The sequence below is a fragment of the Dendrobates tinctorius genome, unplaced genomic scaffold (genome assembly GCF_039654945.1).
Source record: "Dendrobates tinctorius isolate UK_male_01 unplaced genomic scaffold, ASM3965494v1 ptg000029l, whole genome shotgun sequence".
Classification (NCBI taxonomy): domain Eukaryota; kingdom Metazoa; phylum Chordata; class Amphibia; order Anura; family Dendrobatidae; genus Dendrobates; species Dendrobates tinctorius.
In genome coordinates this window covers 30,398,603-30,411,927 of record NW_027361697.1, presented here as the reverse complement: position 1 = coordinate 30,411,927, position 13,325 = coordinate 30,398,603, and the positions used below count along the sequence as shown (strand labels likewise).

Here is a 13,325-nt window from a genome sequence, read left to right as displayed (position 1 = left end):
GTCTGCAAACCCTGTCTTATGAGGAATGGTTGCAGGATTTGGGATTGTTTAGTTTGCAAAAGAGAAGACTGAGAGGAGACTTAATAGCTGTCTACAAATATCTAAAGGGCTGTCACATTGTAGAAGGATCAACTTTATTCTCATTTGCACAAGGAAAGACTAGAAGCAATGGGATGAAACTGAATGGGAGGAGACACAGATTAGATATTAGAAAAAACTTTTTGACAGTTAGAGTGATCAATGAGTGGAACAAGCTGCCACGAGAAATGGTTTGTTCTCCTTCAATGGAAGTCTTCAAACAGAGGCTGGACAGACATCAGACTGGGATGATTTAGCGAATCCTGCTTTGAGCAGGGGGTTGGACCAGATGGCCCAGGAGGTCCCTTCCAACTCTACGATTCTATGGTTCTATGATTCTAGTGGATTGCAGTCCGTGGAGTAAATCAAGGGACGGCTACTCCCATTCAGCGTCTGTTTTTGGTCTGTGCCTTTTTCCGTTGTTTGTGATGTTACTCAGCAAGATATTTGGGAGGAACGTTTGTACGATAATTACATCTTGCTATACCCACGCCTCTGGCCTGCAAGTGGAATCCTTCTCATCCTCTAGCAATTCAACACGCGGAGTGACTCCATGGACTTCAATCCACTACATCAGGATTATCCTGTCTCATCCAAACTGAGTGGAGTATACAGTCCATAATAAGGAAAAAGTACACTCATGGTGGACACTGATTAGGAACCTATTTTATGTACTCCATATACGCCAATATTTTCCAAAGATTTAAAGGAAACCTGTCACCAGGAATAACACTCTTAACCTGCAGATATTAGGTGCATGCGTGCGTGTAGACAAATGCAGCAGGGAGAAAATGATCTTTATTCTCCTCGCCAGCATTTGGTATTCAGTCATAGGGGCGGTGTGGCGCCGATTCAGTCACCGCTCTAGGTATAAAGAGCGGCTGTTGTAACTGCGCCCCTGGCCATGACTGATGCTGGCTCTACATTGAGGCCAGCTGTTCCCTGCAGGAAAGAACATATTTCCCTGTCTGAGGTAACACAAACACATTTCCCTTTTCACTACTTGTAGTAACACATTTCCTTTCCTGAGGAAACACATTTCCCTGCTTGTATTAACACATTTACCTGCCTGAAGTAACATATTTCCTTAGGCCTGTTTCACACATCAGTTTTTTCTGTCAGTTGTAATCCGCCAAAATGGCGGAAAACGGATCCGCCTGTGTACATCAACGTGTGCCACCAGACCGTTTTTTTTGACGAGAGAGAGAAAAATTTTCAGCCACCAGAGCAGAGTTTAGGGTTAAATTTGCGGCCGAGGCAAGTCCTCCGGGGATGTGCAATGATCAAGATCTGCCAGTAATGCAACTCAATGGGAAAAAAAAACGGATCCGCCAAACAAAATGGCGGATCCGTTTTCTTTGCAAAACGGCGGATTTTGACTGATGGGGAAAAACGGATGTGTGAAACAGGCCTTACCTGAGGTAGCACATTTCCTTGCCTGAGTTAACACATTTCCCTGCCTGAGGTCACACATTTCCCTGCTTGAAGTAACATACAGTATTTCCCTGCCTGAAGTAACACATTTCCCTCCCTGAGGTCACACATTTCCTTTGCTGAGGTATTACATTTCCTTTCCTGAAATAACACATTTCTCTGCTTGTAATAACACATTTCCTTGCTTGAAGTAATACATTTCCCTGCCTGAGGTAACATATTTCCCTGCCTGAGGTAAGACAATTAAAGAACTTTTCTCTGTGTGTGTTTATTACTTTTGACTATGGGGTTAGTAATGGGGGTGACTGATAGACGCCTCTCCATTACTAACCCCAAAACTATTACCCTGCATTGCCCCTTCCCAGCCTATTAATATCTGTCTATTTATCCCTTGTGGTTATTAAAATATTGGGGACCCTACATCATTTTTTTTGAGTCCTCCATTTTTAATAGCCAGCAAAGGCTACGCAGCTAGATATGAGCTTTTATTAACCCCCTCAAGACCCTGCCCTTTTTTTTCGTTTTTGTGTTACTGTTTTTGCTCCCGATTTTTCCCAGAGCCATAACATTTTTCCGTTAATATGGCCATGTGAGGGCTTGTTTTTTGCAGGACAAGTTGTACTTTTGAACTACATCATTGGTTTTACTATATCAAGCACCGTATATACTCGAATATAAGCTAAGATTTTCAGCCCGTTTTTTTGGGCTGAAAGTCCCCCTCTCGGCTTATATTCGAGTTATATACACCGGGGGGTCGGAGGGGGAGAGGGGGCGGGGGAGTCAGGTCATACCCGTCCTGACGCTGTCTCTTGAGCCCCCAGCTTCTCCGCGCTCTCTGTTCCTGCCTTCAGCGGTCACGTGGTACCACTCATTAAAACTCATGAATATGCGCATATTCATGAGTTTTAATGAGCGGTATCACATGACCGCTGAACGCAGGAAGAGAGAGCGCGGAGAAGCTTGGGGCTCAAGCGACAGCGTCAGGACGGGTAAGTATAGCGATACTCACCTGTCCTGCGTCCATGGCTGCTTGCTGCTGTCTGTCATCGGTCAGTGACTTGAGACAGCAGAGGGCGCGGTGACGTGATTAGTGCGCGCCGCGCCCCCTGCAGTCTGAACGTCACTGACTGATGACGCGGCAGATAGCGGTGAGCAGCCATGGACGCAGGAAAGGTGAGTATCTGACACCCAGCGACGGAGAGGTGAGTATGTAATTTTTTTTATTTTTACATGCTGCAGCAGCGGCAGCACATGGGGGAATAATCTAAGGAGCTTCATATGGGGTCAGCATAAGGGGGAATAATCTAAGGAGCTTCTAATGGGGGCAGCACATGGGGGAATAATCTATGGAGCTTCTAATGGGGGCAGTATATAGGGGAACAATCTATGGAGCTTCTTATGGGGGCAGTATATGGGGGAATAATCTATGGAGCTGCTTATGGGGGCAGTATATGGGGGAACAATATAGAGCTTCTTATGGGGGCAGCATATGGGGGAATAATCTATGGAGCTTCTAATGGGGGCAGCATATTGGAGAACAATCTATGGAGCTTCTTATGGGGGCAGCATATGGGGGAATAATCTATGGAGCATTTCCCACCCTAGGCATATACTCGAGTCACACGTGTCACACGTAGCGAGATCGCTGGCAAGATCGCTGTTGCGTCACAAAATCGGTGACTTTTCAGCGATCTCGCCAACGATCTCGTTATGTGAGACGGGGGCTTTAGGGCCCGCAGTGCTGGCCAGTGAGTATGTGATCATCACTCTCCCGGCTCCATGACGGACAGCCTGCCCTGCCACATGGGTGTATTGAGTAGGATGTGCGTCGAGGTGCAGGCGGAGTGAGTGATGACTAACAGCTCCCTGTACCGCCCCAATTACAACAACCGAGCAGCTGCAGGGAGAACATAACTTCATATCCTCCCTGCCGCCGCACTACCAGTTAGACTGCTTCACATGTTTAAAATAGTATTTACCTGCAGTTTACCCCTATGGATGAAAGTACAGTCTAGTTTTTTTTGTTTCCCCCACCCCTCTGATAAGCAAATAGTGCTATGCTTTCACTGTGGGTAAAGGACTGTTGAAGGGTAAGCAATAGCAGTCTAATGATCTGAATAATCGTGCTGGCAGACTGGGCACTGCCTACTGGGACTGATGGTGGAGCGGGAATAGGAATTTTCATTTTAGATTTTCAGGATTTTCTTCTTTTTCAAAATATTGTAAGTTGTCACGTTGCGCCTATCATGTACTTTGTAATAGAAGATCCCGCGGTCGCATGTCAGCATGAAGAAGCGACTGCTGTAGACGTAATGTAAAATCTATTTTAACACTTTTCCCATTTTGCTGATGTTAATAACTTAAAAGCTACAGAACATAATGAAAAGAAAATATATGCCAAACGGATTTGTAATTGGACGCCAAGCTGTACAAAATAAATGACAATCTGCTCTCCCGTGGGTTAGAAATTACTGGGTAAAATGTCACAATGTACTCGTCTGGTGAAAAAGTGCTTTATAAAGTTCAGGACGCTGTTTACGTTTTCTTCTTGCATCTTTCCCATTCTGACATTTCCTTAATGAGTTTTTACATTGGAGGCATTTGTTACGACACACGGCGTTAATTAAATTTGTAATGTTTTGATTATTGGGTAATAATCATTTTGTTGCGACGATTAAAAATGACACTGGGGAAAGTCCTGTATAATGGATGCCGTAAGAAAAAATACATTATTCTACTAGCTAAAATTATAATGCACCAATTATTGATTAACCCATAGTGATCTGTGACTGCAGACTTAAAGGGATAGCCACAGGATATTCCGGAGATTCCTGGTAGGGTTGGGTCCAATTGGTGGAATCCATATCCACCCAAAATAAAACCCGATCTTGTGCCGGTGGTAATGGAGAGCTGATCGGGCATGATGGCATACCTGGGGCTCCCATAAAGGCGAATAGAGAGAACTGCTTTGGGCACCCACTTCCATTCCTGGGGATGAGAGATGGGGGGGGCCACATTGTCTAGGTAGATGTGGGACCCATGTTTATGGCATATCCTGTACACAGACCCTTTGTAGGGTTACCTTTTGGGCAGTGCCGTTAAGTACAGAGATAAATATTACATATTGGGCGAAACGCCTATGCCCTCATAATTGCAGCTTCTGGGGGTAAAACATAGAGAATTACCTCTTATAATGGGTAAGCTACAGTATATCAATGGTGGTTGGCATGAACCATTGAAAAACTTGGCTTCAGATGCAAAAGGAGTTCTCAGTAATCATAAGCGGACTCCTGACTTGCTGATAAGTGCTTTCTATCATTGGGATCCTCCTTCTTCCTAGCTGCCGGTGACCTCCTACCTGTTTTATATCACTATAGCTGTACCCCCCCTTTGGTTATTCTGTGGCTATAGCCCATCGCTGGGGGTCCATCCACGAGGCCCACCCAGCAATCTCAAAATCGGGTCTCTGGAGATGTGCATTCTTAACTTCCGTTCCATTCATTGTATATGGGCATGCCAGAGAACGCCAGGCGCTGTGGTCGGACGTCCCGTATACAATCAGTGGAGCGGAGGCTATTTAGGAAGGAGCAGCAGAGCCCCCTTCTTGGAGGTTCTGAGCCCTGATCTGTATTACTGGGGGTCCGACCACTATCCTTTTGGATAAGGGATTAACTTGTTTCTTGGGGAATAACCCTTTTAAATTGGTAAATGATTTATAGAGGGAGAAATTTAGTTTTGGAGCAACACCATATCTATTGCACATTGATAAAGCCTGGAGATGCCGGTCCATTGGGACCGAGTGTTGAGCGAAGCTTGTTGCACTAAACGCCTCTCCGATGAATTGTTTTTCATTTTGTGAAGTGTGGCATTGAATCCCAGGGGGGAATTATGTTTAGACAGTATATTTAGCGGTGGAGTAATAGCTTTGTTGATTTCTTGTCAAAGGCAAACCTTATTACGTGCCTACATGTACACTATAATTAATAGAATATTCCAGTCTTTCTGAAAAAAACAAACACAACTATTTGATTCCAGCTAAGAATGTTTTTTTCAGAAAATTAACTATTGTATAAATCAGGTAAAATTATTAAAACATTTTTTTTTCTTCAACTTTTCATATCACTATTGTATTTAAAAAAAAAAAAAAAAAAAAGTGCAGTAATCAGAAATCATGCAATTCTCACTCTTACTGCTACTAGACAACTAGTTCCTATTCTGTACGGGTAACTTTTCAGCTGTCTCATTACAGACAAAATAATAATGAAAGGGAACACCTCTATCTAAAGTAGATGGCACAGAAATCACAATAGACAATGGTCACAGCTCACCTCCCCCCCCCCCTTTTCTTCACAATGACCTGTGCCTAGATCAGAGCATTCCTAGCTCTTCTGTATAACTCACTGTAAGGCTATGTGCACACGTAGCAGAAAATTTCTGCTTAAAAACCTGACTCCCTTCCCAGAAACCGCAGGTTTTTTTCTGCGCGTTTTCCGCCCGTTTTTTTGTGCAAAAAAATACCTCACCACGTCTTCCTCCCCCCTCCCCCCGATTTCGGTGTATCCCGTTTTAGCCTCTTTGCTCCAGGCCAGGACTTCCAGTACGGCTAGACCTCTGACATATGTGTGCCTTGCCATTGTTTTGCATGTAATGAAACGTGTCACCTAACAACATGGAGGACTAGGACATCAAAGGCCTAGTTGTGCTTTAAGTCCTGGTCTGTAGTGAAGAAACCGAAGGGGAAAAGAGGTGCTGAAGACCGGTGGACAGAACAATCGAGGGGTGAGGTAAAAAAAAAAGTAAAATACATCCTACATTTATTATGCTCCAGGGTCTTGAGAATAATAAGGAGCACTCTATTCTTATCGAATAACTTCACATGGATTTAACAGGGAAAGTCGATTCATAGAGTAGTTATTAAATACGAATTGAGTGTTCCTTCCTTATTATTCTCAAGACCCCGGAGCACAATAAATGGAGAAGGTAAAAATTAAATGCCTCACCGCTCACTTGTCCTGTCAACCAACTAATCTTCAACACCTCCTTCTTTTCCTCTTCCCTCGCATCTTCTTCAGCCTCTTCACTCCAGGCCAGGACTTCCAGAATGACTAGGCCTCTGACATCTCATCTGCCTTACCATTGCCCAAGTGACGGCATGTTGCCCAAAGACATCAGAGGCCTAGTTGTGCTGAAAGTCCTGGTACAGAGTGAAGAGGATGTGAGGGAAGAGGGAAAGAGGAGGTGCTGAAGACCGGACAGCGGGACAGGTGAGCGGCGAGGTGAGTAGGTAATTCTGTTTTTTTTGGTTTTTTTTTTGTTTTGTTTTTTTTTACATTCTACATAAGTTTTCTCTGGGAGGTTGCGAATAAAAGGAACACTCAATTCATGTCGAATAATTTCACTGCAAATCGAATTTCCCTGTAAAATCCATGTGATTGGTTGAATTTGTATTTTGGCAGATCCGTTTATATCTAATACAGATACTTTAAGGTGTGTCATAAAATGTGGTCTCTCGGGAGATTTCGGTTGCCTTAAAGCTTTTAATATTGGTCTAGCACACAAGTCAATTCTCGCAGGATTGTCCGGCCTAGTTGTGTGGGGCCCACTTTAATCTCTGCTCCAAGTCCATACCTTGTCAGTGTTACTGATATTCCTCTATATTTCTGTATTTCAGAGAGGGCCATCGCGCGCCATGAAGTCCGGGAAATAGAACAGCGCCATTCCATGGATGGATCCCGACAAGACATTCCGCTCGATGAAGACGATGACATTTTGATTATTTATAATAGGGTTCCTAAGACTGCCAGCACTTCATTCACAAACATTGCCTATGACCTGTGTGCGAAAAACAAATATCACGTTCTTCATATTAACACAACCAAAAATAACCCTGTGATGTCTCTTCAAGACCAGGTAAGAATATTCGTCGACCATGAGACTTCATACAGTTATGTTTATTTTTGTTTTATTCTATTTTCTGTAACCTTTTTGAGCATGTTGGTCAGACTTGTGGTCTTGCCGGGCGTCCTACGTATCGGTGGTGGGAAATCTTGGCGTAACTAGTCGGTGGATGAGAACATGAGGCCTGGAGGTCTTTCTCATAAAACTGATTATAGTGATCATTGTTACTGCTCTGCCTTAGAAAGCTTGATGATTTCCTGGCAGAGCAAAGCCGTTCTGGAGAGTTTTGTTCTTCATTATGCACTGTAGGGGACATTCACAAACACTGCTCTATATATAGCTGTTCGATGTAGGTATTGCCAGAGCAACCGGTTTCTACATGTCATTTTTTAGTAGAATTAGCAAATTAAAAGCAAATTGTAAGACTGTCACCATCCTCTGTGCAGAAATCAGAGGAACAGTATATAGAAATATATAGTTACTGGAGGAACTGCCTTAAAGAGGTAAAACCCCATGTTACTGGATGATTGTCAAAATTGGGGGTCTTCCTTACTGCCATTCTTGTATGCAAGGTTCCTGGTGCATAGTCATTGTATACATTGGACACGTGAAAAGCTTACTGTGTTGAGTTGGTGCAAATCAATTCTCAGGACCCTGGCCCATCGGCCATACCAGTAATCTGTAGTCAATGGACTGAAGCTATGGGAACAATCTCCTCCCTCCTGACATCCTTGGCTCAACTTCATTCCAAGCCACCACATAAAAAGAAATTGTTCCAGCTAATCAGAAGAGGTGCCGAGTGTGCCTGTAGGTAGGAGGTGGCTCCCAGTGCTTCTGCATATGTTTGACAAAAAGGAGAGAAAGAAATACGCCATAAGCAGGGGATCACCCAGAATAGGACATAGCATATATAATACAAATTTTATTAAACACCGGAAACAGCAAAAATTCTTAAAAACATTAAAAATGGTCACAAATGTGACACATACACAAATAATACAATGCTCATAATAGAGCAACCCACCTGCTACCAACTATCACCCTCACCGAGAATGATGCCTATATCCCTAGGTCCATGTAAACAGGATTCTCAATAGGAGAATTAGTAAGCCCACACATAGGTAATATAGAGCATATGAGTCAGAAACACCAATAATATACAAATACAATGATAAAATGATGCAATTCCAACCCAATAATTACAAAAATCAGTACAAGGGATAATGTAAACCCAAGACGATGCAGATCACTATGAGGTGTACAAAAAAGATAGAAATGCACACTAAATAGACCTCATATATGCGTAGAGGTACCCCAGCCCAAGATCAGGCATAGGGAACATCAACAACCAGATCAGCCAGACCATTAAGGGCTAGAGAGGGTCTAAGTGGACAGAGAAAATCTCCATAACCACCCCAAATGATAACCACACATACAAATCAGCACAATACAAAACCCATGAGAAGTGAAGTGGGGCAGGTAGAGCCAGAGACCCGACACTCTAGGCACTCTAGGTTTGTTTCTCAGTGCTTCCGCATAGTCGCTAATCATAGACGTGACCAACAAACTTGGTCCTTTGATAAATTTGATGCGTCTCTACTTGGTCAACTATATAAGGAGTGTCCAATAAGTAATCTACCCCAGCATGTTGTTTCCGTATTAGAGAGCTGAGGTTTTCTGTTCATGTTGAGAACAGACACAGTTGAAGGTAAGTCTGATGAAAGCATTGGAAGTGACAGGATGGCAAGTGCAGTACAGTGTGGCTCTACCTAAACAGTGAGGGATTTGGGAATTTTGTTCCTTGATTAAAATTCTTTAAAAAAGAAGAAAAGTCTAATGAAATCCATGAAAGGATTATTGCGGCATATGGTGATGATGCACCTTCCAGCTACCAAGTAAAGTTTTGGGCCTAATGGTTTAAATGGGGTAAGAAGTCGATTGAAGGTGACTCCCGTTCAAAGTTACCTGTGAAATCAACTTCAGAGAAAATGTACCGCAAACTGGAGGCCATGATTTTGGAAGATTGTCGGGTCAAAGTCCATGTTGTTGTTAATGTATTGGGCATTTTTCAGTTGGCAGGATTCCACTATAATGGATAATGTCAAAAGAGTATATCTGTGAACATTGTGGCAATTTGGGTTTCTAAAAAAAAAAGAAAATCTAGAATATCCTTAACACAGAACCAAGTCCACAGCCCACCAGTGAGAGGGAAGAGATTGTTAGTTAGCCAGTTGCAAATGTTTGGATAGTTGTTAGGAGGATAGAATCTGGATTCACGTGTTTTAAGTTGAAGAGAATGTGATGTCTGAGTATGACTCAAGTCTTTAAGTTATAATTATTTCTTACTAACTTTTTTGTAATATTTCATGATGTAACTGAAGTTCTTTATCACCAGTAGATGTATAAAATCAGATCCACTTTTCACGGTGGCATACTTTTTCCCACTCCCTGCACAGTGACCTCTGCGCAGATCACAGAGCATGCCTAAAACACACTCACCTAGACAATTAAAGTCTGCTACTAGGATAACCCCTTCTTGATCAAAATGTTTTAACCCCTTGCCATCACTGCGGTGTTGGCACTCTCTCTCTCGAAGCTCCTGTGCGGTTGTTGCGACACGTGATGACACAGCCTCTCCATTTGTGCTTTCCTATGGCAGATTCCATCTCTCTCTCACCCCTCGCCCCAGCAACAAACATGGTGGATGAGTTGACTTGCTCCTCTCTGATACCTGCTCCTTTACCCAATTCCTTTGCCACCCTCCGCTACTCTTCCCTCGTTCGAGGTGCACTCCGTCCGCATCTATTCCCCCTCCAACCTCCAACTGGCTGTCCTCTACCGCCCCCCCCAGAACTAGCCATCTCCACCTTTCTCGACCACTTCACCACCTGTCTACTCCATTTCCTTTCTGCTGACATCCCCACCATCATGGGTGACTTCAACATCCCCATTGACACTTTCACCCCGGCTGCCTCTAAACTTCTATCGCTCACGGCTTCCCTTGGCCTCACTCAATGGTCCTCTGCGGCCACTCACAAAGATGGTCACACGCTGGACCTTATCTTCACCCATCTCTGTTCCCTCACTAATCTCAATAACTCACCCCTCCTCCAGTCTGACCACAACCTACTGACATTCTCTTCCCTCTCCTCTCCTACTGCGCAACCCCCGCTCCATAAACTCGCTCACCCTAGCAGGAATCTCAAACACCTCAATTTACAATCACTCTGAGTCCCTTCTCCCTCTTACAGACATAGCTTCCCTTCATGACACAGATGCTGCTGCCACTTTTTATAACACCACAATAACAGCAACACTTGATTCGGCTGCCCCCCTCACGCAGAGCAAAACTCGTACAATCAACAGGCAGCCCTGGCTGACCAGCCTGACCAAAGAACTGAGACGGGTTTCCAGGCCGCTGAGCGGAGATGGAAGAGAACCCATTCTACTGAGCACTTCAGCGCATATAAGCAGTCCCTTGCCAGCTTTAAGTCCATGCTCTCTGCCGCTTAACAAACTTCCTTCGCATCTCTCATATCCTCCCTGTCTCACAACCCTAAACAACTCTTCGACACTTTCAATTCTCTACTCCGTCCCACAGCACCTCCTCCCCCTCCTCTCATTTCTGCTGAAGACTTTGCCTCCTTCTTTAAGCAGAAGATCGACAAGATCAGACAAAACTTTGGCCCGCAGCCCCCAATGCCCCTCTTAGCTGCTCAGCCCTGTTCTGCAAAAGCCAGCTCCTCCACCATGACAGAAGATCAGCTCTCCACCCTTCTGTCAAGATCACACCTCACCACTTGTGCCCTCGACCCACTCCCGTCTCACCTCATCTCTAACTTGTCCACAGTCTTCATCCCATCTCTAACACACCTCTTCAACCTTTCACTTACGAATGGTGTCTTTCCCTCATCCTTCAAACATGCCTCAATCACACCCATCCTCAAAAAGCCCTCCCTTGATCCATCCTCTGTGTCTAACTATCGCCCGATATCTCTTCTCCCTTACGCCTCAAAACTACTGGAACAGCATGTATATCTTGAAATGTCCTCCCACCTCTCCTCCTGTTCCCTCTTTGACCGGTTACAATCTGACTTCCGACCGCATCACTCAACTGAAACTGCCCAAACTAAAGTCACTAACGACTTACTAACCGCCAAGAGCAAGCGACACTACTCTGTTGTCCTTCTCCTGGACCTGTCCTCTGCCTTCGACACCGTAGACCATTCCCTCCTGCTACCGACTCTCTCATCTCTTGGCATCACAGACTTGGCCCTATCCTGGATCTCATCATGCCTAACAGACCGAACATTTAGTGTCTCCCTCTCACACACCACCTCCTCCCCTCGCCCCCTGTCTGTTGGTGTTCCTCAAGGCTCTGTCCTAGGACCCCTACTATTCTCCATCTACACCTTTGGCTTGGGACAGCTCATAGAATCCTACGGTTTGCAGTATCACCTCTATGCCGATGACATGCAGATCTACCTACCAACCTCGCCTCCTTACTGACTGAAATCCCACAATGTCTGTCTGCTATTTCAGCCTTCTTCTCTGCTCGCTTTCTCAAACTGAACATGGACAAAACAGAATTCATCATCTTTCCCCCATCTCACTCTACCCCTCCACCAGACCTATCCATCAATGTCAATGGCTGCTTTCATTCCCCAGTCCCGCACGCTCGGTGCCTTGGGGTGATCCTCGACTCTGCGCTCTTTCAAACCACTTATCCAAGGCCTTGCCTCCTCCTGCCGTCTCAAACTCAAAAATATTTCCCGTATCCGCTCATTCCTCAACCACGAAACCACAAAAACACTAGTGCATGCTCTTATCTCCCGCCTCGACTACTGCAACCTCCTACTCGCTGGCCTCCACTCTAGCTCCGCTCCAGTCCATCCTACTACACTCTGCTGCCCGACTAATCCACCTTTCTTCCCGCAATTCCCCAGCCTCCCCCCTATGCCAGGCCCTTCACTGGCTTCCTATTGCCCAGAGGCTCCAATTCAAAACCCTAACCATGACATACAAAGCCATCCACAACCTGTCTCCTCCATACATCTGTGACATGGTCTCCAGGTACCTAACCGCACGCAACCTTCAATCATCTCAAGATCTCCTTCTCTACTCCCCCCTTATCTCTTCTTCCCACAACCGCATACAAGACTTCTCCCGTGCTTTCCCCATACTCTGGAACTCTCTGCCGAAACACATCAGACTCTCACCTTCAACGGAAACCTTCAAGAAGAATCTGAAGACCCACCTGTTCCGACAAGCCTACAGCCTGCAATGATCCTCGGTCTACTGAAGCACCGCACGACCTGTTCTACCCTCTCCTACTGTATCCTCACCCATCCCTGTAGACTGTGAGCCCTCGCGGGCAGGGTCCCCTCTTCTTATGTACTTGTGTGTCCCTTGTCTTACACATGTTTATTATACTTGTCTTTATTTCCCCTTTTCACATGTAAAGCGCCATGCAATAAATGGTGCTATATAATTGCATAATAATAATAATTACCGTATATACTCGAATATAAGCCGAGATTTTCAGCCCGTTATTTTGGGCTGAAAGTCCTCCTCTCGGCTTATATTCGAGTCATATACAGCGGGGGGTGGGAGGGGGGCGGGGGTGTCAGGTCATACTTGCCCATCCTGACGCTGTCTCTTGAGCCCCCAGCTTCTCCGCGCTCTCTCTTCCTGCCTTCAGCGGTCACGTGGTATCGCTCATTAAAACTCATGAATATGCGCATATTCATGAGTTTTAATGAGCGATACCACGTGACCGCTGAAGGCAGGAAGAGAGAGCGCGGAGAAGCTGGGGGCTCAAGCGACAACGTCAGGACGGGTAAGTATAGCGATACTCACCTGTCCTGCGTCCATGGCTGCTTGCTGCTGTCATCGGTCAGTGACTTCAGACAGCA

General features: G+C 45.1%; 1 protein-coding gene across 1 annotated transcript in view; it reads left to right on the top strand.

Annotated features, from left to right (window-relative positions):
• Positions 1-7,165: 7,165 nt before the first annotated feature.
• LOC141085885 (heparan sulfate 2-O-sulfotransferase 1-like) overlaps positions 7,166-13,325 on the top strand; it is a 52,366-nt gene continuing 46,206 nt past the window's right edge. Inside the window, exon 1 of the mRNA XM_073571499.1 lies at positions 7,166-7,422. Within this exon, the coding sequence (XP_073427600.1) occupies positions 7,234-7,422 (189 nt within the window). The 5' untranslated portion in view covers positions 7,166-7,233. The remainder of the gene's footprint in view (positions 7,423-13,325) is intronic.